Here is a 26,382-nt window from a genome sequence, read left to right on the forward strand (position 1 = left end):
GCAGCTCACTTCACATCATGTGACTTGCCTATTCTCGTTTGAAGTGTGACTAAAAAGCAAAAATACACCTTTTCCCATTGCAGCAAAGAAAGCAGTTTTTCATTGTGAGGCAAATGAAATCATTTCCTGACCCTTGGTGCCCTGCTTGGCTGCAATTTGCTGTATGGGGATCACAGTAAATACCTTGCAGGATTGATCTGTGGTTTTACAATAATGTATGTAAAGTACCAATTAATACTAGGAGCCTCTCTTTGAAATGTCTGGGGAGAGAAGTAAAAGAAGCACTCGTTGTTTTAAACAGCCTGTACCAGCTGCTCTGAGAGGGTTTCAAAGAAGCTTCTAGTCCCTGTGGAGTGGGAGAGTTTTGAGGCTGCCTGGGAGGGGCAGTCCCACTGAGAAGTCAGGCTCCCTGGGTTGAGGGTCAGGAACCTGTGGCTGAGCGGCGGGTCTAGGCCCTTCCACATCCAGGGGTTATGGGAGGCTATGTGGAAGCGGTTTGAAAGCCGGAAGAGGATTTAGGGTTTGGGAGGAGTGTTATTTATTTGTTTAAATTATTCACTCAATAAAAAAAAAATCATTCACTCAATAAATATGTGTACAGATTTACTCTGCACACCTTGCCGGACCTGGGACTATGGTGCCGAACAAGAGAGCTCTGGGCCAGAGGCCAAACGGATCCTTCAACAAATCAGGGCTTCCACGGCTGGTGGAGGGGGGAGGTGCTGCAGGACCAGTGACCGGGACATGCCTGCCGGGGGGGGGGGGGTGGTGGTCACGGGGAGCACTTCCCCAGAGAAGTGTTGCACACGTGAGGCCTGGAGGAGGAGCAGGAGATGAGCAGACAGGGAGTGTGGGGAAGAGGGTTCCAGACAGAGGGTGGGACCCCGGGGGCCACTGGAAAGAGGGGGGACTGGCTCTTGGACGTGGCGTGACTGGAGGGCTGTCACGGGTAACTGGGGGAGCTTGGTGTCAGAGGAGGAGACTCAGGGAGACCGGGAAGGATGATGCTTTCGTTCTAGAAATGTTGTGTCTGCTGCGTCTGCCAGACAACCAGTAGTCACTGGTGGTTTTTGTCTGCAGCCCCCCTGGGCTGACAGTCGGAGCGCGCCCCTGCAGGTTGGGATGGGAGGGTCTGGGCATCAGGGGAGCGGGGGCATCCTGAGAAGCCTCCCCGTGGTGGTTGGGGCCTCTGTGTCTCTCGGGCTAACGGCCTGACAGGGAATTGCCCGGTGTCCCTGGGGCCCAAGTGTCGGCTCCGAGTCTCAGGGCGACCTGGACACCCAGGCCCTCGGCCCCTGCCACCACGGGGTGGATCAGGGCCAGGACCCTTCTCACAGTCTGGCCCCTTCCTCCAGCTGACACAAGCCATTGTTAGGGTTTGTTCTTTACGTTCCCTTTACCCTAAATCCCTTAAGCTGGCAGGAGCTATTGCGAACCCCTGAAGTGTGGTGGTCTGTGATGCGGGACCCCGCTGCGGAGAGGGGCACCTGGAGGGGCCGGGACCGGTGCTGTAAGGACGGGAACTCAAGCAGCTCCCAGAGGATGAGGAGGGGCGAGGCCAGAAGAGCAGGGCAGGGGTGCAGTTAGTGGTGGGGGTCCTGGGTCGGAGCAGGGGGTGGTGGGGACAGAGGGCACGGAGACAAGGCTTTCTGTGAAGCCCTTTTACTGTTTGCAGCTCAAACTAACCCCCTGCCCCGCCCCATTCTCCACAGACAAGATGTCCTTCGAGGGGGCCAGGCTCAGCATGAGAAACCGAAGGAACGGCACGCTGGACAGCACCCGGACCCTGTACTCCAGCATGTCTCGGAGCACAGACGTGTCCTACAGCGAAAGCGTGAGTCCGCGGCGGGCCATCACGTCACATGGCAACGCTTTGGCCATGATGTTATTTGGGCACCCACACTGCCGCTTTAAAAAGATCGTCCCTCACTGTATAGTGTTTTGTTCTGTGGGTTGTTTTGGTCACTTATGAAAGCATTTTCTCTTCTGTGTTGTTTTTTAAACGTTGTAAACTTGATACGTTGTTACGTGATGCCTTTGTTAACTGGCGCTCATGCAATTTACAATACTGAGCTGTTAACACTCGGTTTCCTGCTTAGTGCTTGGTGTTCTTGCTTCCAGTCCGGCGGGCTTGCTGCAAATGAGTCTTGAATCCAAGTCCTCTTTAACTCTACGGCTGGGTCTCGGTTTGGGTCCTCATTTGTTCTTGCAACAGCTTCTAACTGTTCTCCTGGGCACCTTTGTCTCTGTTCCAAGCCAGTGCCCATGTTGCCTTGCAGTCGTGGGGATGGGCCAGTCGTGCTTCCTGGGGGCCAGCACGTTGTTAATGGTGCCTTTGTTAACTGGCGCTCATGCAATTTACAATACTGAGCTGTTAAGACTCCTTTTCCTGCTTAGTGCTTGGTGTTCTTGCTTCCAGTCCGGCGGGTTCGCTGCAAATGAGTCTTGAATCTAAGTCCTCTTTAACTCTACGGCTGGGTCTTGGTTTTGGCCTCATTTGTTCTTGCAACAGCTTCTAACTGTTCTCCTGGGCACCCGTGTCTCCCGTTCCAAGCCAGCGCCCACGCTGCCCTGCAGATGTGGGGACCGGCCAGTCGTGCTTCGTGGGGGCCAGCAGGGGCCCTCTTCCTTCTGTGGCACTGCCTCCCCGGCCCTGTCCGCTGCGCTGCTGCTTGGGCACGTCCCACTGGCTTCGTGCCCACCCACCCTGCGGGCAGATCCAATCTGTTCGCTTGTCAGGAAATAAAGATAGCATCCAGTCTAATACCAAGGGCCCCCCTCGGCTGTGGTGTTGGAAGTCAGCATGGTGGCTCGCTGTGGGGACGAGGACGGAGGAGGGATTGGGAGGGGTGCTGGGCATGTCAGTGTTTAGGTCTTGCTGGTGGTTACATGGGGCTGGCTTTGCGATCTATCAGTGAGCCCTAAGGCAACAAACAAGGGGGCAAAGGGACCCCATACTGCGTATGTAAGGCTGCTCCCAACACAGATGCATCCTTAGATTTTATACCTGGTCTCACCTTAGCCCTGGCCCTGCAGGACACAAATGATGGGCAAAGACAGTGGGGCCTCTCCTCCAGCCTAAAGCAAGGAAGGCAGGAAAGGCACTTTCTCGTCTCGCTCTTGGACTCGGGCTGTGATGCCCCTGGGAGATGGGCAAAGGCTGACTCTTTCTCTTGCCACACTCCATGGCTCCCAAAAGATTTCTGTATGGATTTCCTGCTCACGGCCTCAGAGGTGCTGGCCGTCCCCGGGTAGAAGTTCTGAGACCGCCCAAGACGCCTCAGTTCCAGGGGGTCCTGTTTGCAGCCCCCCCCCCCACGCAAGAACACACACCTCTGCAAAGTGCATTTTCAGAGGGAATTTTTAGCCACAAAGCAGCGCTTATACCACCGCTCTTCCGCGATCACTGACCTCATAGACCTAGACGTCTGTTGAGTTCTCTTCATTTGGTTAACTAGACTTAAAATTAGTTAAGACATTAGAAAATATTACCAGGGAGAAAGGGCATCATAGGCTTTCAAAATTTTTGCATTCAGCTGAGTGTAGAAAGTGTGGTTGCTTTCCATATTTTTATTGTGTGTGGAAGAGAATGTCCAAGTGTAAATTTCCAGCTTAAGGAAGAAAAATAAAACGAACACTTTTGCACCCACCACCAGTTTAAGGAACAGGATACCACCAGGATGTCAGAAGGCGCCACATGCCCCCCCATGTCGTCCCCTCCCTCCTGCCAGAGGTGACCGAAAGCCTGCATTTTGTGTTACCCATTCCTTGCTTTTGTTTGTAAGTTTATTATTTGACTATATATGTGGATATGTATATATAATAATATATATTATTTGACTTTGCCCATCTCCCAAATAATATACATATATATATCCCCAAACAATATATTGTTTCCTTTTTTAAAAGATTTTATTTATTTATTTGAAAGAGAGAGAGCAGGAGCAGGGGGAAGGAGCAGAGGGAGAGGGAGAAGCAGGCTCCCTGGAGCCCGACACACGGGGCTCGATCCCAGGACCCCGGGATCATGACCTGAACCGAAGGCAGACGCTTTACCTGCCGACCTACTGAGCCACCCAGCCCTCATGTTGTGTACTTTTATCTGCTTTTGATACACATGGAATTCTACAAGTATTCTTTGGGAGTTTTGTTGTCATTCCTCACCATGTTTTCGAGACTCTTCCGTGTTGGTAGTCGTCACCACTGCTGAGCCGTTTCACCGCTGTTCAGTGCTCCGTCCTGGGCACGTCTACCCAGCCTGAGGGGAGCATTTGGGGTTTAGGGCTTTGCTGTTAGGAGTAATGCCATGTGAACATTTCTGGATGTGTGAGCTGGGGTTCGCTGGGAAACGTTCTTGGGGTGAAGCCGTGTGGGTGAAGGTAGACACCTATCCCTCATGGGGTCTGGGTTTAAGACACAGGACTTACGGGATCACGTTTGTTCGAAGGGCCAGGAAGAGGAGGCATGTGGTCCCTGTTTCTCTGATGTCTGGGAATGAAGGGCGGCGGGCAGCAGGGGGCTGACTGCTGAGTGCACCGTGGACTTCATTCCTGGAGACTGCCTGCCCCCTGCTTTTGTGGGGCTCAGCTGGTGGAAGCCTCACTGTCGGGGACAGGGAGGCAAGGCTGGCTTTGGTACCAGTGGCCTGACCCGGGAGGCCAAACCTGCATGAAGTTGTTGGAGAACCCAGTGGCCTGAGGGAGGGGGATCTGGGCTGCCAGCCCCACCTCCCCAGGGCAAGGCATCCCCGTGAGGCTGACAACCCCTTGCCAGGCCTCCTGAGCTTGCAGGCTGTTCATGGGACAGACCTACCTCTCTCTCCACGGGAGATGATTTCTAGGGGGATAACTTCGCTGGCCGTGGTTGATGATTTTCCAGAGTGGTTGTACCAGTTTACTCACCCACCCCTAGCGGGCGTGAGGGCTCCCCCCCCCTCATATTTGGTGTCACCTGCCTTTTTGATTTTTCCAGCCCGGAGGGTTTGCCATGGGACGTTGCTGTGCTTTGCCTTCACGCTTGCTTCGTTACCGGTGAGGCTGAGCCTCTCTTCACACATTTGTGGGGTGTTTTTGTGTCCTCTTTTATTCGATGCATGCTCATGCCTTTTGTCATGTTCCCCTTCGGTTGTCTGTCCCAGGTTAGCGATTTCAGAGAGTCTCTCCACCAATCCTGTGATGATTACTGTGTATTGCAAGTATATTCTCCCACTTGAGGAGCGTAGTTTTTTTTCAATGTATTCTTCATCTCTTTCCAAATAGTTTGCTTTTGCATCTGAAGGGAAGCCTTTGGTGTATAGAAACTTGTGGTTGTTTATCAGAACGAGGTTCTGGATATGCCTTACCACCTTGTCCGGGGGGAGCAAACATAACCCTCGAAGGAGTCTTTGGAATAGGTCTTCTTTTGAAAAGCAAGTGTAAGAGGAAAGAGTATCTGCCTTGATATATTATTTATGCTAAACTATCAACAAATGCTTACATTCCCTTGGTAGTCCTAGAGACAGAAAAACATAATTCGTATGTGTATCATGACATTTATTACAAGATAACGCCAAGTTAATTTGTAGAAAAAATTGCATTTAGTTATAAAAATTTAAATGTAAGCCTCTTTTAAAAGCTGTTGTGGGACTCTAAAAGCATGAACGGATGCTGGTGCTATGAATATGTGGGAAATTCTTGAAACCTTTGAAGAAGGTATAATCATATTTAGTATTCGTTAATGACGCAGTGTGCGAGAATAAATTAGTGACATGTTGTCCTATGTTCTTTCTCCAAAGGACCTGGTGAATTTTATTCAAGCAAATTTTAAGAAACGGGAGTGTGTCTTCTTTACCAAAGATTCCAAGGCCACGTAAGCAACGATTTTCCCTCCGTTTTTGCTTCCACGTTGGAAGATAAATTATTAACAACCATTACAACAAACAAACGAATGTTCACTAGTTCATTATTAAAGCTGTTTTCATCTTGCAATTCTCAGAAATGGTGTGTGAGCAGGAAGAATTTGGCAAGTGGCTTGGACTTGGTCGCTAGAGCGCGTCCCTAGAGCGGTATCATTTCGTTTTATATTTTTAGCTTTGGCAATAGTTGGTAGAGGCTCCAAGAGAGGCTGTCGCCCCGCTTGGTGCTCCCATGAGCCTGGGAGCCCCCCTGAGTGGGCAGCAAGGACGGTAGTGGTGTCACAGTGGTTGGTGGATGACCCCTACCGTGAGCATGCGTGTGGCAATCCGGCTCCTCTGTTAGGCTGTTGACTTTGGGCCTTTCCATCCAGTCGGGTGTTCATCTACTCTGAGTCTCAAGTGTTCTGGAGCATCCAGGCTGGGTTTCAAAAGCTACGGGGAGCAGCCCCCAGCAGCTGGACACGCAGGGGGTGTTCCATGAGTGTCAGCTAATGAGCGTGTGAGTGAATGGACCGACTGCTGATCTTTCCCATAGAAGATGCGCCTGGACCCAAAGAGAGAATTTTAGTGCTACCCCCCTCTCATCCTGCCGCTCTGCCTTTCCTCTGTTGCCTGGGGCTGAGAGAAGAAAGGATCTAGCTAGTAATTGGTTGGATAGTCGCTGCTGTAGTTTATAATTAAAGCACTGACCTTCCGCTGAGCGGAGGCAGGCAACAGAGGAAGGATGGAAGAGCAAGCAAGAGCAGGCGTGTTAGAACCAGCCCCGGACCCAACCTTGGCTCGGCCGCCTGCTCGCTGCAAGACCTTGAGCCAATTATTCTTTTCTTCTGAACGGAACTCTCTGATGCTAAAACGCTAGCAGAGTATACACCTCACGGGTGGTGGTAGGAATTCAATGCAGTAACACATTAAATACCTACCGTAGTGCCTTAGAGTATGAAAGGGCCTTAAGAAATGCATTTGCTTGCGTCGTGTGAATTAGAAAATGAATCAGAAAAATGAAGAATCTCTACTTTGTCACTGGTGTAAACTTACTCATCATGAGTCATTGTGACCGAGTACAAACTTCATGAGTCAGCTGTTTATTCCCTAAATGGGTTCAATGACAGCCTTTGCTGTTAATCTATTGTTTGGGAGAAAATACAGTTTGGATTCATTCATTCACTCCACAGCTATTTATTGAGTATCTGCTGTGTCATGGGGACTTATACACCTGATTGCTAATTCTACAACCACCCCCTTTGCAAGGTAGCTGCTCCTTAAAAAAAAAAAAAAAAAAAAAAAAATATTTATTTATTTATTTGAGAGAGAAAGAGAGTGTGTGTGCACGAGCGGGGGGAGGGGCAGAAGGAAAGGGAGAAGCGTGCTCCCCGCTGAGCAGGGAGCCTGATGCGGGGCTTGATCCCAGGACCCTGAGATCACAATCTGGGCCGAAGGCAGACATTTAACCAACTGAGCCACCCAGGTGCCCCAAGGCAGCTGTTCTTGTCATTTGACAGACAAGGCATGTGAGCCCCAAGAGTTCAGTATTTACCCAAGGTCACACTGCCGGTGGGAGATGGAGGAGGGACTGGACCCAGGTTTTCTGATTCCTAGCTTGTGTGTTCTTTTTATCTCCTGCCCCCACCCTTTCTAAGAACGACAGTGCCTCAGGCAGACTGTATTCAGCAGCAATTTCTTGGGTGCAGAAATCCAGTCTAACTGGTTTAAGTGAAAGGGGTATAATGGGAGCTTCTGCCTGGAAAGCACAACCAGAGCCAGGGCTTGATGGCACAGAGCTTGTCTCTTCCCACCTGTCATTTCTGTTGTCCTCTGGGTGGGCAGGCTCTTCACAAGTGGTGGCAAAGTGGTCACCATATCTGACACAGTGTCAGCTTGCCACATTACCAGTGGGGGGAAGAGGGCCTCATTCTTAGCAAATCCTCCAAAAATTCTGGAGCGATGTTCCTGGCTCTTCTTGGCCTTTAGTGGGCCATGTGCACGCCTCTAAACTCAGCCCTGGGGCTGGGGAGTAGGATGTGTTGACTGGCCGGGCCTGGTTATTGTGTCCACGGGGACCCCGTGTGGAACGGAAGGATTCCTCAAAGGCAAATTGGGTGTTCCTACCGGCGGAACAGGAGACGGATGCAAGGTAGGGAACCTATAGCCGTCCGCCTTAACGTGCCTGATTATAGCTTGGGTCTGGCCCAAAACAAAGGGAGATGTGGTGAGCAGCCCCCATCTTCAACAACGCAGGCAGAGGACAGGAACCCCTCAGGGTCTTCCGGTTCCCTTCTAGAAGGGCACAAGGTTATAGACCAGGGTCAGGACTCTATAGTCTTTGAAATTCCCCATATTTAGTACTGTTATCTCTCCATAGGTGGGAGGAATCCTCCGTGTCATCCAAATTACCCATCGGACAAGGAAATCAAATGAAGTGACTCATAATATTGATACCCTGAGTTTGCTTGCTTGCCACACAAGCTGACATAGGCTGTCCAAGTCTCCCTAGAGAATCCCTGGGGTTGCTTGTATGTGGGAGGCCCAGAGAGCTCAAGTCTCTCCGCTCTACCCCTTGTGGCTGTCTGTTTCTTGAGTAGTCACTGGAGAGTGACGCCCAACCACTGCCCCTACTGTCGAGGGCCCTCTGAAACATTGCTGCCCAGCTTAGGGGCTGAGTTCTGGCACTTCTGAGGCTGTAAGCCCTGATCTGGGTTTGTTCCCTTCTGTTCTCACTGCCTTGGCCATGCTGCATGCATGTAGGTGGAAATAGAGAGGACTCTACTTTCTCCCTAGCTGCTCTGTGCAATGGAACTTTCTGCCATGATGGAAGTACTCTGTCTGCACTGTCCAATACGAGAGCCACTAGCCACAGGTGGCTGTTGAGCATTCGAAATGTGGCTGGTACAGTCAAGGAATTGAATGTATGCAATTTTAATTTTAACTAATTTAAACATAAAATGACATTGCCACCTGTGGCTCGGGGCTACCTTATTGACAGTGTAGCTCTGTAAGACTCAGATTTGATCTGAGAGGGTCCTGATGTCCTTCTGTCTGCTCCATCTCTCTTTTCTGTCACCCCTATCCCTCCCGTAGGTATCTGCACTCCTAGTGCCTTCCTGACCTCCTCTCCATTTGTAAACCAATTCACGCAAATTGGTGCTTAGAGGGCTACCAGCCTCAGACCATCAAGATGGAGCCAGACAACTCCTTCAGCCAGGTCACCTGAGGCACACCCCACCCCTACCCTTAGAAGGGAAAGGGGCTTAAGAGTCTATCTTCAGTTATAGCAAGGACAGGTGGGGCAGAGACTTCTCTTCCGCATCCCGCAATGAGCTTTGGTGGGTGTGGACAGACCCCAGTGGGTAGCAAGATGGTAACAGCTAAAGAGAGAGGAGAGGAAGCCAACTTGGACCCTAGTAGGGGGGACTCTGAGACGACTGGGGAGCAGCCTTGGCTCAGTAAGAGAGCTGAATAAGTACCCCAAGTAAGGCACCGAGTAAGAGAAAGGACTGAGGAAGTCGAGATCAATTCTGCTTGCCTTTCTTTTCTTGGCCAAACTGTGTGATGTCCTGAATACTCTTCCAGAAAGGATGTGAGATTCCTGCTAAAGGTGGGATTTGGGATCCAGGCTTTACCTCAGTATTTATAGCCCTGGAAAATACTGAAAGTCTGACGTATTTTGAACACAGATCATTTCCATACTCTTTGGTAACTGAGACTTTGAGTTACAAGGAACTGAAGCCAGCTTCGCCTGAAAGGGTTGATTCACTATAAGGAAACAGTAATGCCACGCAGAACCCCAGAAAAGGCTTGTCTCCATTCAGCCGTGTAGATGGGATCATAGAGCAGGGACAGCCTCACGGGGGTCCATGTCACACGTGTACCCTCCAGCAGGAACCCACACTATGTATCATTCACAGCCTCACCCTCAGGAGGAAGATTCCTGCCAGGATGTATTTATTCCTAACGATAGGCGGGCTTCATTGTGTGGCTTTGGCAGTTTCCCAGGGCTTCCAGCACTAGAAACAATCTCCACTAGCAGACTAACTCATGTCACACAGGTGAGGCCACCTGCTTCCAGAGAGCAGGGTCTTGGCCACGATTAGAATCTGTCTGCTTCTGGAGCTTTCATAAAACCTCCTCCCCGAACTAGCTTTTGCTCCATTGTAGTTTTAGAGGCCGCCACAGAAAAGCATACCACTGTTATCATTTCGTAAAATGAAAATGTGATCTACGACCATAGAGTGTTTTTAGAATTCTACATTTTGCCATCTGTCAAATAAGCTCATCCGTGAAGAAGACCTTGTGGATATAGCCCTTCCTATGACAGCTGTATAACAGCTATGTATGCTTAAGCCCACCTTCCAGAAGGAATAAAAAAATTACACAAATTGCCGGGGAACGATGAAGATTCGAACTATTTACAAGGTGACTAATCAATGTATCCGTTCCCTCATCTATGCCTTCATCATTTGGGTGATATTATCTGAATGCCCTTCGCACCAAGAACAGAGAAGAGAAGATAAACAGAGTCCAGGTAGAAGCAAACGCTAACAGTTTCCCAGCTTGCATGCCCTTATTTGACCCAGGCTGCCCAGGGAATCCTTGCTTCAGAGTCACCACAAATAGTTACCCAGGCTGTGCACTGCACAGGTGTGCTACGGGTCACAGGTGTATGTCCGCCAGAGGGGGCATCTTCTCTAGCATCTTGGTAGTTAGGGTGACTACATACTTTGTTTTGAGACCTGGAACACTGACAAGTGTGATGGAGGCTCTGACCCTACTCGGGTTTGGGCAGCAGGTACAAACTGGGATTGTCTGGGCAGGTGAGGATGTTTGGCCTCTCACTGGTGGTGGCTCTGTCTTGCCCCATTATTCCTTTGCTCTCTCTCTCTTCTATCTTATTTCAGTGGCCAAATATGTCTCTCCCTTTGCTATTCTCCAGCCTCTTGGGACAGAATGTTCTTCTGCTTCTCCACCGGCCATGGCTCTCTTGAATTCTTAGCACCTCTGACTCTTGTCCAAAGACTGGTGGGAGAGAGACTAGGGGGAGCCAAGTGGGTGGGGCAGACAGAAAGAAACCGGGAGAAGGGTGAGCAGTGTGGTTCTTGTTCATCTGTCTCTCTTTTTAAAAAAGATTTTATTTATTTATTTGAGAGAGACAGACTGAGCAGGGGGAGGGGCAGAGGGAGAAGCAGACACCCCGCTGAGCAGGGAACCAGCCATGGGGCTCCATCCCAGGACCCTGGGACCACAGCCCGAGCCGAAGGCAGACGCTCAACCGACCGAGCCACCCAGGCACCCCTTGTTGATCTCTTTGGAGACCTGATGGTCAGGATGCAACACAGCTCTGGATGGGGGAGCCAAGTAGCCATGGCATGTATTTTTAGAGTTTTTTTTAAACTGCATTTTTCTTCTTTTCTGTTGCCACTGCCTGTGCTACTCTGTGATTTGCACGTATGGCACAGCCTTGATGCAGGGCGTGCGGTTGTTTCCAACCCTCTCAGCAACCCCAAGAGGAGCGGGGCTGTGCTGGGGGAAGGGAGGGGTTGGCTCGTTCGGCGCTGCACTGTGCTGCCAGGTGTCATACTGACTGTTCCCGAGAAGGTCCCCAAAACTGGAGAGCAGACGTCCCATCCAGCTAATCCCTGGGTGCGATGAGCACAGCCCAGGCCTGCCTCGGGGCAGATTTTTGATCCTTTACTTCTTACTGCCTATCTTTTCATCCTCCTCCAAGTTCATATACGCACACGTGTCCCTTAACAAGCACATACATTTTAGTTCTGTGGCACTTTTCATGGGAAGAAATCGTGTTCGTTTCTTGCCGTTTGTCCTTGTCTAGCCCAAATGATTGAAAGTCTCCCAAGCAGCTGATGTTCAGTTCGGACAGCATAGTCTCTCTAATCTCTGGATCGCTTTGGATCCCTGCCAGGGGACCCACTGTCGCCAGTGAGTACCGTCCCTGGGAAGGAGGGCTCACCTCACCTCAGGAGAGCATTACTGGTCGGGCACACTAGCAGGGCTGGCACTCGAGGCTCCTGCGTGTTACGAACCATGTGGGAAGCTATGTAAATGGTCCCCAGATTTCTACAGCTTAATCCCATAATAACCCCATGGCTACGTTTGCAGAGACAGTCTCCATGAAGGCACTCCCATATCCCAGCTCTCAATACAGAGCCAGCTTTTTGGTGGATGGACAAGAGACAACAGGGATAAAACACCAAGATAGCTTTTAAACAATCCACTGAGATGATGAATATAGTCTGAAAATAAGACTTGATGGTCAGATCTCTTTTTGTGTTTATTTAAGCTAATGACGTGTAGTTTATTCTAAAAATGTGACGAACGATTCAAGTCGGCTTAATGAGCTCTGTTCCTTCCTGTCAATATCATCCCGCTCAGGGACAACGTGTGCAAGTGTGGCTATGCCCAGAGCCAGCACATAGAAGGCACCCAGACCAACCCAAACGAGAAATGGAGTTACAAGAAACACACCAAAGAATTTCCAACCGATGCCTTTGGGGACATTCAGTTTGAGACTCTGGGGAAGAAAGGGAAGGTGAGCAAAGGTTTTCTACTCCAGCTGATTCATATACTCACACAACCCGGACTACCCCGAGCTACCTTGAATGGGCTCCTCGTGTGGAGGCAGGAGAGATGGGTAGTCAATGCAAAAACTATGGCAGCAAAAGATAAACCTTGTAAACGTCAAAAAGCTGTGATTAGATTCCGTGCAGCTGGAAAACTTAGCTCAGGACCGGCTGCCGCTCAGAGGCCTTTCCCTGAGTGCACAGCAGGCGCCTACATCTGCGCTGACCCCCTCTGCTACAAAAGGCCCGTGAACATCTTTGTGCATTGTCCCGTATACTTTAGCGTACGGCCTTCTTGAGAATACAGATGGCCCTGAAGAAGGTGACATTTCCCTCTACGCACCTACATTTCAGGCTTGTCCACTGGGTGTTACAACAAGGTTTAGTGACTGGGAAGTGGTATCCTCAGATGCGCCGGGGTCTTCTGTCTCCGTGGCAGCCCCATCCCCAGGCAGCTGGAAGCCTGGGCCTATACTCCTCGCATCCCCAAGCCCTGTGCTGGCAGCCCCAGAAGGTGGCCCACTGCTGTCTCTTGCCAGGGCCCCTGCCCTAGGATAGGCCACCACCAGCTCTTGCCTGCCCACAGCTTCCCTACCTCAGTCTTGGCCCTCGTCTGCAGTCAGCCCCGGCGCTGGAGGGCTCCTAACGTGGAATCCCATCCCGTTTCTACTCTGCTTCAAACACCTCACAGGTGCCCCACGGCCTTTAGGATAAATTCCCGAGTTCTCCAGCTGGGTGGGATGGCCTGTCGGTGGCACCCCTCTCCCCTCCCCCAGCCTGCTGCTTTCCTTCCATGACCGGTGGGGACCCGCCTTAGCTGCTGGCCCAGGCGTCTCGCCCCTCCCACAGGAGCAGGTGTTGGGAGGACAGGTGCCGACCCTGACACTTTCCCTTTTCCCCGCAGTATATCCGCTTGTCCTGTGACACCGATGCGGAGACCCTCTATGAGCTGCTGACGCAGCACTGGCACCTGAAAACGCCCAACCTTGTCATTTCTGTGACCGGCGGCGCCAAGAACTTCGCCCTGAAGCCGCGCATGCGCAAGATCTTCAGCCGCCTCATCTACATCGCGCAGTCCAAAGGTGCGGGGACAGGGTCCTGCGGGGCGGGGACACTGGGCCTCGTCGTCGTCTTCGGAGACGGAACCAAGTCCCCAAATGCAGTTCATGCGCACAATCTAGACGTTCTAAAAGTACACGACTAATCACGATCTATTTAAAAGCAAGGTCCTTGAATGAATGGACACACGGGGAGTTCTGGCTGGTGGTGGTGGTGGCTGGGGGAGGGGTCACAAGGTAAAATCAGCGTCAAGGTGCTTCCTTGTGGGTACTTTCGTTTCCTTGAATCGTCTAAGGTTTTCATTGTGTGGTTTCTACATATAAAATTTTACCCAGAAAATACTCGGGCGAATCGAAAAGGAAAGTTTCATTTCTTTGCTCTTTAATTTTGAGATCAATGATGTGCCTTTGGAAAGAGCGATAATGCTTGGCAGATTGTAAGCTCCAGCTAAGTGATTGATTGAGATCAAGACGAGTAACTGTGGCTTTGTTACTGGAAATATTCAGCTTACTACTGCCTTTCTTTTAATTTTTTATTATGAAAAATGTCAGACCTACAGAGGAGGTGAAAGAACCATATAATGCCCATCTGTACACTCTTCACTCGGAATCACAGATTATTAACATTTTCCCACACCTGTCTTATTGTGTTCCCAAAACAGTCACATGTTATGATTTTTAAGGACTCATTTGAGAATGAATTGCAGGCATCGGGACCCTTGGCCCATAAGTATGTCAGCATGAATCTCTCAAGAACAGGGGTGTTCTCTCACATACTCCAGTACAATTTTCAAACCTGAGCAAGTTAGGACCAATGCTGTTATCTAAAAAACAGTCCATATTTTAATTTTGCTAATTATTCCAATGTCGTCCTTTTATGCAAAACAAAAACAAAACAAAAGCCCAAACAAAACAAAACCCCAAACAAAAAAACACCCCCCCAAAACCAAAAAACAAACAACCCACCCCTTTTTTTCTTCAGTGGACTCCGTTGAATTTAGCTTTTCATGTCATAGCAAACTAAAAAGCTTTTTTTCATCTGGGCTTGCTCTGTGGAGTTTCTTGGTCTTTCAGGACACTTTGAAGAATACAGACAAATTGTTTTTGCAGACTGTCCCTTCATTTGAGTTGATGTTTACTTACGACTAGGTTCAGCTTATCAAAGCCTAATATTTTAAGCACTTCATTAAGAAAAACGCACATGTCTTATTTTAGGTAAGAGTTTTCTTTTAATGTCAAGAAGCCTAGATGTTGTTCCCATTTATTCTCCATTTCCTGACCCACCAGAGGGAGCGCGGTAGGCGGTTACTTTGTTATACAACTGAGCTGCTCGGCTTCTTTACTACGAAATCCTGAACACACATCGTTCATTCAGAATACTTACTAAATGCCTACTGTGTGTCAGGAGTTGTTTTCAGTGCTCGGAGTATCACAGAACAAGACGGATAAAAGTCCCTGACCGAGTCCCTGCAGTCAGACGGAGGGAGGGGCTGGCGCGGGATCTTAACAGTCTCGTGTCCTCGGCGTTGGCTTCACTTCCCCCTGCCTGGTGTGAAACGGGGACGTTGACAATTACAATCTGGAGAAAGGAGACCGGCTGCTGAGGGTCTGCAATTCATGCCCTGTGAGAAATGGTTGCAGGAATCGGGTAGGACCACATTGCATTTACCTTAAAATACTGGAAGGACTTTTATCTAGGAGATGACTAAACTCATTCGTTATCGCTGAAGACAGTAGTACAGTTACAGAATGGAGACAAATAGCGAACAAAGGGACTTTCTAACAACCCGGGGAGAGGGCTGCCTGGAGACTCTCGAGCCTTCTATCACCAGAGCTCATCTAGACACGCCAGGGACCATCCTCGGGCTGGACGCCGGCCTGCGTTGTGCATTAGATCAGGGTCGCTTCCAACTTTCGACTCTATTATTACGCTAAATAATATTTTATAACTATTTTCTTTACTTCATTTCTGAAAAAAATGTGCAAAGCCCTTGACATTGTGAAGATCATCAGATATACACCTTAAATCTCGGTGTGCAAACGTGTGTAATTATGAAGTAAAGCTACACTGTAGGCACCAGGGTCATGGCAGCAGGGTAGGGGGCTGGCAGCGGAGGGCTCTGCTTTTCATGGCGACACCGCCTTAGTTTGCCCGCAAGCTAGCGCCCGGCGCTTATCATCCATAGCAAGATTTACCTGCAAGGCTGGTTAAAGATGCAGATTCCCTGGCTTCACCCCCTGGAGGATCTGATGACTTAGATCGAGAGTGGGGCCCAGAATCTGTATCTTTTTTAAACCAACATCTCTTAGAAATGCCTCCAAAGAGCCTCTTCTTTCTCTTTATAGCATCCATGGCAAGGCCCGTGGTAAGGTGTGCCTGGCAGTGCTGCGTCCTGGTGCTCACACGGTGGGGGCTTCTTCAGGGGTCTGTGAGCACAGGACAGGAGCCTTACTCAGAACCAGCTGAGCATTCGCTCTCCTCCCTCATTGACAGGTGCCTGGATTCTCACCGGAGGCACCCATTATGGCCTGATGAAGTACATCGGGGAGGTGGTGAGAGACAACACCATCAGCAGGAATTCAGAGGAGAACATCGTAGCCATTGGCATAGCGGCTTGGGGCATGGTCTCCAACAGGGACACCCTCGTCAGGAATTGTGATGCTGAGGTATGGGACAGGAGGAGGGATGGGGCAGGAGGAGGTCTGCGAGGTCACGTGGGAGACAGACCAGGGCATGGGGCTCTGGCCTGAACACTGTGGCTCTGTGATGGAGCCAGCTCATGGGGAAGTTGGCCTTTTGTGCCCCTTTCACATTTTTGAGGTGTATAAGGGACAGACGAGAGTGGGGAGACATTTCCAAGCATTCCCCCGGGGGGCAGCAGGATGGGGGTGGGAGGAGGAGGGCTTTGCAGAGAGAGTAGACTAGGCGTGAGGAGCTTTTCTAGCTATATAGTCTAGAGCAAGTTCTCTCAGTTTTTATAATGATAACCTTTTATTATCATGGGATGGATTAATGAACGCAGAGTGAACGGTGGCTTTTATTGTTATTTCTAGATACTCAGTCAGGGATGGCAAAACCCTCTCCCACCAAATGCCAAGTCCAGGGCTGAGAAGGGCCTGGGGTAAGATTCTGAGGACAGTGGCAGGCTGAGTGGGGAAGAATGCAGTGTTTGTCTCTTAGCCATGTTTGTCCTGGGCATTGGCTTAGTGTTGCCTAGTCACCGTTGCTGCGGTGGACCCATTCCATATATGAATGCATAAAATCACCAGAGCAACCCTGTAAAGTAGGTACTTTCCCCCCTGGATTGGAGCAGCAACAACAAAAGACTTCAGTATTTCCCGGGTGGCATCCTCTAGCAACAAGTAAAACGTGAAATGAATATGTAAAGATTAAATAAAGAGTTCCAAACACTTGGAAATTAAGAAAGAAACAAATGAACAACAGCTTGTTAAATAACTATTGGGTCAAAAATGAATTTTCAAAAATATCATTGCAGATCACTTAGAAAGCAATGGAAAGGAAAACCTTATTATGTTAGGACTGACAATATATGGCCAAAGCTGCACTCAGAGTGAAGTGCATAGTCCGATACCTTTATTAGCAAAAATCAAGAAAATAATGCAATAATAATATCTAACATTATTTAATCTTCACAACAATGAAGTTAACAGTGAGTTAAGTGCTATTATTACCTTCTCATTACAGATGAGAAAACTAAGTCATAGAGGAAGTAAAAAGCTTTCTTTATTCACATGGCTAGTAAGTGGCAGAGCCACGGTTCACGGTCTTTTAACCGCCACTTTTAACCACCCTCAAATTAATAGGTTTGAAAAATAGCACCACTAACAACACTCGAGAAGGAGGAAAAGAATTATAGTCCATTGGAAATAAATTAATTAGAAAATAAAAAAGAGAAAGAATAGAAATATTCTTTGTTCTCTGAAATCATTTTAACAATTTAATTAAGGAATAAATAGAACTAAGAAACCAAATATAATAATAAATATTGAGAAAAATTGTACAGATGCGACATATAACTGGATGTCAATAAATTTGAAAAGCTCATGGAAATGTATTTTTTTCTGTAAAACTATAATTTCCAAAAGCTGATTCAACAAGGAGAATTAGAAAATCCTACCAGAAGAATTATCAGTGGATGAGCTTAAAGGGAAATAAAAGTCTTCAAAATTGCTCTGGGCTAGATGATTTCACCCAGAAAATTTTTTAAAAGTCGAAGTGTTAATTTAAAAATGTCTGTAGTCTCCAACACATACAGAAGCATGAGATCCTTATAGGTTTGCTACAGAAAGAACAAATCTTCACCCTTTCTGGAAAACCATTTCAAAATTTGTATCGAGTGCATGAAGACTGTTCATACCATACTTATAAATATATCACTAGAGAATTTAATATTTAGACAAACATTATTAAAGTCTTTCTGATAATATCGAGAACCAACATAAGCGTAAATATCTAGTAATATCAGTAACGGAGGGACCTTCAGGTAGACCACTGTATAAACGTGAAGGAAAATTGTGCAAAGTAATATTTCCAAAGATTTTCTGATAGTATGGAAAACATTTGCAGTTTCAAATACAAAATTATGAAAACTACCTAAATTCATCTACTTGCCTAGGAAAGACATAAGTCCACTAAAATCTTGGTGGTGACGATCATTGAGTTATGGAATTAAGCATGATTTTAATTTTTCTTGTACTTTTCTGCATTTTCCATGTTTCCTACAATGAGTATGTATTATTTTTTAGATATCCAAATTATAGCACTGGTTTTTATTCCTTTTATGTGTCTGTTGATGATAATCCCTAGTGACTTAGTAGTTTCATAGCAAATCCATATGATCTTGTGGTCAACTTCTTTGTTTCTTTTCTGTCTTCCCTGGAAAATAGTGCTTGGTCTTTTGCATAAGTTGAACCCAGTAATTGTTCACAGTAACTTTGTCGACCATATCTTCCCAGGTGGTTTCTATTCATGGCTTCATTACAAACCCCACTCTGGTAGATAGCCTCCTGCACGACCCGGATTTAGCTGGCCTGGGACAATACCAGGTTTCACAAACACTGAAGTTTTATTCATCTGGATTCAGGGCTACACTGTCAAAAGTATTGATGCATTACATATGCACACAAAAAAAGAGTTCATGCGTCTCCTTATTCTTGTTATTAAACTTTAAAATCCCTTTGCAGGGGCGCCTGGGTGGCTCAGTCGTTAAGCGTCTGCCTTCGGCTCAGGGCGTGATCCCGGCGTTATGGGATCGAGCCCCACATCAGGCTCCTCTGCTGGGAAGCTGTTTCTTCCTCTCCCACTCCCCCTGCTTGTGTTCCCTCTCTCGCTGGCTGTCTCTATCTCTGTTGAATAAATAAATAAAATCTTTAAAAAAAATAAAATAAAATCCCTTTGTCAAAGTATAAGCACAAAAGCAAACCACAAAGGAAAACAACACAATAAAATTTCACATTCACTGGGTGGAATCATGTAAAAACCTATAAACTGATGCAGGAAAATTGAAATTTTTGTAATATCAAGTCTTCTTCCAGTGATAGGCTATGTCTCTCAATTTATGCAAGTCTGTGTCATTGAGGAAAATTTTGCAGTTTTCCTCTTAGGACCTACATATTTCTTCTTGATGTCATTTCCAGAGATTATGTATTTTTGTTATTATTGTGAATAGGGTCTTTATTCAATGTAATTTTGGAAGCGATTTTTATGTAAAGGGGGATTTATTTGTTGTTTTGAATCACATGTTTTATGAACTCTTTTTTTTTTTGGTTTGTTTGTTCTAATAGATTTTCAGTAGATTCACTGGGTATTCTGTTTGCAACCGTATCACTGATAAATAGTGTTACTTTTGAACATAACTCGTCCATTTAATTATACCTTGCATTTTTTGCTTATCTTGATGCCTGGGCTAAAATGTCCATAGTCATGTTAAATAACAGTGACGATAACAGGTATCCCCACAGGCATCCAAAATACCTGGTATCATAGTGGTGGGAACGAGACTAGTATTTTCACTATGAATAGGATTTGGTGAAAGCTTCCATAAACATATATTTTAAGAAAGTACCATAAGGCGTCATCCTTTTATTTTTAGTTTATAATTTTTTAAATCAAGAACGAACATTGAGTACCAAATGTCTTTTTGCATCTGTTGGGTTGCTATTTTTTTCTCTTTAAATCATAATCTAATGGGCTGAGTTCTGGAAACAATGCTAATTATTCCTTAATAATCCTACTGGGTTTAATTAGCCAAATGTTAGGAATTTTATATCCTCATTCATGAGAGAGTATGGTCCTTGGCTTTTCCTTTTGTGATTCTTTCCTTGTTAAGGTTTTGGAATTCGTGTTGTGCTCTGGAAGAGTGTAAATGCAATAGGATTGTTCCAGGAAAGTTTGTGGGGCTCCTCTGTAATTGTCTGGATGCCTGCCCTGCCAATATTATCCTATCCGTCATTTCCAGGACTCTCCCGATTAGAGCTCCTGGCTCGGCAAGGACCACTTTGAGAAGAGAACTGTAACATTTGAATTTCTTTTTTCATTCTTCCTTTGTTCTGATTGAATATATATGCCATCAATAGAGTCAGCAACCTTCCTGTCCTCATTGAATTTTCAACTTCACTTGTATTCTTAGAATTCAGATTGAACATCTTTTAATGCAGTCCTAATACTCCAAGAACTAAACACCTTTGAATGGGACAGGGGGTCAGGAGCTCCTTTGTTTATGCTCCCCCAGCTGTTGTTTATTCTATGGTATTAAGTATTAAGACAAAGTATCTTTTGTTTAATTGTTTCTTTTTCTGGTCCTGTAACTATGGGCTTCTAAAAGGCAAAGACCCCATCTTGTTCATTTTCTTATTCATAGACCCTGGCAAAGGTCTTGGCGTATGATAGATTCCAGACAAATATATGTGTGTCTGTATCAATGCCTACCTGTATCCAGACACACACACGCACAAATATGTCTATGTATGTATGTGTATGTGTACAAAAATACATGCACACACATATATGTGTATGTGTCTGGATACACACACATACACACATAAAAACACATACACACACACTTCCTTGAATGCTATCAGTTTCAATGAATGTATACAAATGAGCACAGGGCAATGGAATAAGAACTGAATTGGGAATCTGATCCCTACTCAGTCACTGGCCATTTATGTGACAATGGGCAAGCGACCCAACCATTTCGAACCTTCATTTCTTCATATTTAAAATGAAGTCCTGCACTATAAGATCTCTAAGACCCTTCTGAACTTAGGACTCTGGGATGAGGCATCAATCTAGTTGAACCTGGAGGGTTAGCCTTAATATTAACATATAAAAATGTTATGCACGTTGGCCAACAAATAAATCTTGAAGACAAGATTCTCTGTCCTTTTCAGGGATATTTTTCAGCTCAGTACATAATGGATGACTTCAAGAGAGACCCTCTGTATATCCTGGACAACAATCACACCCATTTGCTCCTTGTGGACAACGGCTGCCACGGACATCCTACAGTTGAAGCGAAACTCCGGAATCAGCTGGAGAAGTACATCTCCGAGCGCACTATTCAAGGTCAGGATTTAGGACGTGGATCTTAGACAGACGTGGTATGAAGAGCGGCAGAAGCAGGACCAACCACAGTAGCCACCAATCATTGAGTGAAGCATGGAGAACCCACCCAGTTAGGTGTCCTGTTGCCAAAGACGAGCTGTTATTTCTCTTCTTTCTTTGGCATCCTAGGAGTGTGTCTGCCAAGGTTCCTGCGCGTGCCCTCAACGTGCTGGGGCACGGACGCCGCCTTGTCACACTCTGGTTTGTTAGGATAGAAAACCTGCTGTCCCTTCTTCTGCTAGACAATATTTAAGAACAAATAAAACCCATAATGGCAAATCTGCGCTTATGAGGCCACGCAGTTACTTAGGGTAAAAACGATAAAAACCAACCCGTTAGCTCAACTGTTGGATGGGTTACTTGTTTGAATCTGGGCTATTTCTACATAATAGAACCACCTAAAACATAAGTTTCAAGGGAAGAATGCAGTCATCGAGTGAAAGCCTTTATTTGCCATGGGGAGTGACAAATTCTCTCTCTCTTACCACTGCTGAAGCGTTGGTGTTGAGATATGTCCTGTGATGGAACCGGAGTATCTCACCATGTAGAGACGGCCTCCAGAACAGGGACATTTTGGAGATGTTTTCAACCTTTTTCCTTTTTCAGCGGGGCATACATGAAGGAAGACATTTATATATGTACTACTCTTTCTTGAGAGAACGCATAGTTATGCAAATTTTTCACCCACTCAAGAAAGCATAGGATTATGCAAATTAGCGAGAGTGTATTATTATAAGGATAAACTTGAACCTGGCTTAATATATATTAGCAAAAGTAAATCATTCACAAACTTAAGCATTTTAAATATCAGTAACAAATCGCAACATGGCCTGTGTCGTACTGGTTTGGGGTGCAGAGACACATCTGTCATGATCAACAGGGAGATAGTCCAGTCTGAGATCTGTAGCCATCACCCCACACCCTGGGCTCATGGAGCAGAAGCTCCTGGTCTGCTTCTTTTTGAAGTAGGTGAGTATTTCTAATGAGCCCAGAGTAAGTTTTACATTTTACGCCTTACAGATTCCAACTATGGTGGCAAGATCCCCATTGTGTGTTTTGCCCAAGGAGGTGGCAAAGAGACTTTGAAGGTAAGTCTCGGTTTGGTTTTCTAGAAAACTGATCAACAAACTAACCCAGCAAATTTACATTTTCAGGGCTTTGGATCTCATGTAATCTGACTAATTTCTTTTACTACAGCAAGTAGGTAGTAGTATTTTCACCACACAATGCTCCCTAACAGTCCAGAGGAGACTTCGGAAGAACGTGAATAGCTGGTATACCTAATGTTGGCTTTGGCCATCAGCTCACCAAAGAGAAGGGTAGACATTAACTCCTAAGACTTATGGATCACAACCAGCATATATATTGGAAAACCACGGCCACCCCATCGGCATGGAGACAAGCTGTGATCAAGCACAGACAGGCTACCCCCAAATTGGGTTCCCAGACCACCTAAGGCCCATCCATGTGCTTACCGGGCCTGCAAGGACTCCACCCGTAAGAAGGAACCCCGAGCCCTAACTGACTCTGGGATTACAGACAGCTTTCTGGACGGTCTGCCCCTGCAGTGTTGAGCAGTGGAGCAAGAATTCTGTTTCCCACCCCCTCCGTGTTACTCGGATGTTTCTGAGTTCCTCTCATCAGCAGCCAGGCTTCTGCCTTACCTTTTAGAAAGCATCTGTGTGATTGCGTTCTTACCAGTATTTGAAGGCGTGTGTGTCATGTTAAAGATCTTACTGTTTTAGCAGTAGGGTTTCACAAGAAAGTGATTTTTAACTCCTCCTTTTAACTAATGTCCATGTTGATTTGCCTACCCTTTTGTCTCCCCTATCCTGTGTGGACACCAGGATTCTGGATCCTTTCCCCTCCCTCCCAGAGTCTCCCCCTGGAGTTACAAGTGATTCCCGGTGAAGTTATTTGGAATCGTAATCCAGCACTTTGATTATTCATTTATATAACAATGGCCTTTTCATTCATTCATTCATTCATTCATTCACTCACTAACTCACTCACACGTATTTATTGAGCCCCTGCTGTGAGATCTGCTGAGACCATTATTAAATGAAAGTTTTCAGGGAAAGACTTTTCAGGGAAAAATTAAAGATTTTTTTGAAATTGTTAGTACGTGAATGCTTGAAGAGCAGAAGAGGAAGAGAGGAAGAGAGACGGGGAGAAAGGAATTGAAAGACGGTAATGTTTACTAGCTCTCTTTCAAATTTTAGATTTGGAATTCTTTGATTTCCAGAGAACCACTGCGGGCCCAGGCACTGCCATTGTGTGGCATTTTCCCCAGATGCCTGTGTGGCTGGTAACCACGCCCAGGACAGGGGACAGGAGAGAGGAGGGACAGCTCCCTGTCTGGTCACCCTACTCCGGCCCCAGCATGTGGACCCCCGTCCGCGGGGCAGGCAGTGGGGAGCAGAGCTGGAAACACACTCCTCCGCCCGTGAGGATGAAGCACCACATGTTCTATGCGCAACGTGTTCTCAGGAAGGCTTTCAGTCTTCGCTAAAGGCAGGGGCTCCACAGTTTCTTCTGTGCATATGGATAACCGTATCTTGCTGTCAAGTGATTTACAATTCTTAAGACCTATAATAGCCTCTGCGGTTTTTATAAAGTAAATAATAAAAGTATGGTGTGTATCGATCTGGGAAACAATTTGGAATGATAGATTTTGTATATGGAGGTATTTTAAGCACTTATTTCTGGAGAACTTAAGCGCATCACACATGTCCTTATTTTGGGAATTGGTATTAGCACAGGATATAATACAACTGGCTTTTGCTGCTCATTCATCGACAGTTGCAAACATTTGGTTTGCTTCTGATTGAAATAAAACCCCAAAGGAAAAAATGCAGAGATGTGTCAGGGTGTCTGGTTGGCCAGCGTGGTTCCGAACACGTTCGGTCAATCATCAGTGTGTCTTCCGTCTGGCCAGCTCTGTCTCTCCTCTCCCAGGCCATCAACACCTCCATCAAAAGTAAAATCCCCTGTGTGGTCGTGGAAGGTTCAGGGCAGATTGCGGACGTGATCGCGAGCCTGGTGGAGGTGGAGGACGCCCTGACGTCATCCGTGGTCAAGGAGAAGCTGGTACGCTTCTTACCCCGCACGGTGTCCCGGCTGCCTGAGGAAGAGACTGAGAGTTGGATCAAATGGGTGAGCTGTAGGGGGCTTCTGGGGCTGAGAAGAGAGCAGCCAAGTTCATGGGGAGGGAGAATGCCTTAAGTGCCCAAATACACTAGAGTTGCTGCTGTTTTATACATGCTCCGTGACACCGAAGCGACTCTCTGGCCCAAACCAAGTTTCTTGCTGGACAATGAAGCTTACGTGAGTTAAATAAGTCGCCAGGTCTCCATACCTGGTAAGGGGTAGCATTCAGGTTCAGACTCAGGTCTGTTTGCAAAGCTGGTAATCCTTTTACGCCATGACTTCAACAACCATTTAGCTTCTCAGTTTTGTGTGTGTCCGTGGAGCAGAGGAAAGAAATCCCTGGTAATGATGTTTCAGAACTGCAGATACTAAACAGTCTACATCCATCGGAGACGTTGTTATGGCAGAATAATTGCCTTTCTAAATGAACTGGCATGATTCAATTCAGAACTTCTCACCTTTCTCATCAGATCATGTAAGAAACGTGGACTTTTCAGAATCTCTATTACACTTCTTCTGGCTAAGCCTGTAGAACTATTTTGACATAGTACCATGGCTTCTAACTATTGTTTTGTGACTGCTGTTGACTTGAGCTCATTTCCATTTCTTGACTGCTCAGTTCATTAGAAAGCCCACATTAATATCAGTGGGTGCATTCACATCAGCTCATTCCAGAATGGCCTTCAATGTTTGGATATTTTTAGGAGTATGTGCTGCCACTTGGGAATTTTTCCATAAAGGAAATAACAGGCTATGGACAATGATAGAGTTATTTTTTTAAAAGATTTTATTTATTTGACAGAGAGAGACAGCGGGAGAGGGAACACAAGCAGGGGGAGTGGGAGAGGGAGAAGCAGGCTTCCCACTGAGCAGGGAGCCTGACGTGGGGCTCGATCCCAGGACCCTGGGATCATGAACTGAGCCAAAGGCAGACGCTTAATGACTGAGCCACCCAGGTGCCCCAGTGATAGAGTCATTTTAGTCATAGAGCCCATTTCGTTATGAAAGGTCAAGGTTGAATTTAGCATAAAAAATACTCTTTAACTAGACTGACATTTTGGCAGTATTTAGTTGTGAAAGCACCTCAAAAAGTCCAGTGCGGCAGATGGCGGCCCTGGTATGTGGAGGTAGTCTTGTTCATGGTAGCCCCTGCCGTTGTTTAAGACACGCCGAGATGAACCAAATCCTTGTAAATCATGAGAAAAATCAACCCAGCCTTCTAGGCTGCCCGGTTCTCTGTGGTAAATTAACACACAGTGGGACCCTACTGGTCTTATTTAACTTCAGATAAATGGACGGTTAGCCGATAATCCTGGTGAGGTGCAGTGGGGTCGAGGTGATTGGAAAGCAAGTCCTTTCTGGATTAAGCCTTATTACCTAAAATTTAGAATTTAAAAACTCAGATACATCTTCTTCCAGAGTCAGTGTTGGTGCTGAATGATGGCCTGCCTCACAATGCTTGTGTGATAGTCCTACTTGAATTATTGCATTTTCCAGATTTTACTAACAATATAAAGCTGGGGGTTTTATATGGAAGTTCCTGCTGGGATTTTCTTGTGTCTTGGCCAAGTCCAATTGAGGGACAGACGCAGGAATCACGCAAATAGAGATCAAGTTTTATCAACTTCATTGATGATGAAGGCAAAGTTGACAGATGTGGCTTAGGGGTGGAGTCGTAATGGGCTTCCTTGTGCCGAGCCCCGGAATGAGACGAGTGAGCCCACCCAGACCGAGGCAGCCATGGAGAGCGGCTGCCTCCCCTCAGGCTAGGTGTGCGGCTGGTGGCAGACCAGAGACTAGCACTCTGCGGGGAGCAGATCCCAAAGGAGAAGCAGGAAAGGGCTGGCCGAGCAAAGTGGAAGTCACCAATCAGACATGTCACTGCCCGACCCTGAGTCGGAGTAAATGAAGGGGTGGAGAATATCAAGGGGCTTGATTCGGATGGAGCCTGCTCTGCATGGAAATATGTGGGTGAAGAAAAGGATTCCTCCCTCCCCAAAGCGGTTCTACAGTTTTGATTCTCCACATATGGAGGCCTAAATGGTCTGCGTCAATTCCAAACATACCTGCAGAGCAATCCCA

The 26,382-nt window shown here is 46.9% G+C and overlaps 1 protein-coding gene across 1 annotated transcript in view; it reads left to right on the forward strand.

The window, feature by feature from the left end:
• Positions 1–1,717: 1,717 nt before the first annotated feature.
• Positions 1,718–26,382, forward strand: part of TRPM8 (transient receptor potential cation channel subfamily M member 8) — a 73,919-nt gene continuing 49,254 nt past the window's right edge. Inside the window, exons 1-8 of the mRNA XM_045794212.2 lie at positions 1,718–1,834; positions 5,774–5,847; positions 12,278–12,434; positions 13,370–13,547; positions 16,018–16,190; positions 20,937–21,111; positions 22,171–22,238; positions 24,109–24,306. Of these exons, the coding sequence (XP_045650168.1) occupies positions 1,718–1,834; positions 5,774–5,847; positions 12,278–12,434; positions 13,370–13,547; positions 16,018–16,190; positions 20,937–21,111; positions 22,171–22,238; positions 24,109–24,306 (1,140 nt within the window). The remainder of the gene's footprint in view (positions 1,835–5,773; positions 5,848–12,277; positions 12,435–13,369; positions 13,548–16,017; positions 16,191–20,936; positions 21,112–22,170; positions 22,239–24,108; positions 24,307–26,382) is intronic.

Source organism: Ursus americanus, chromosome 1, assembly GCF_024610735.1.
Source record: "Ursus americanus isolate L20-20 chromosome 1, mUrsAme1.1.p, whole genome shotgun sequence".
Classification (NCBI taxonomy): Eukaryota; Metazoa; Chordata; class Mammalia; order Carnivora; family Ursidae; genus Ursus; species Ursus americanus.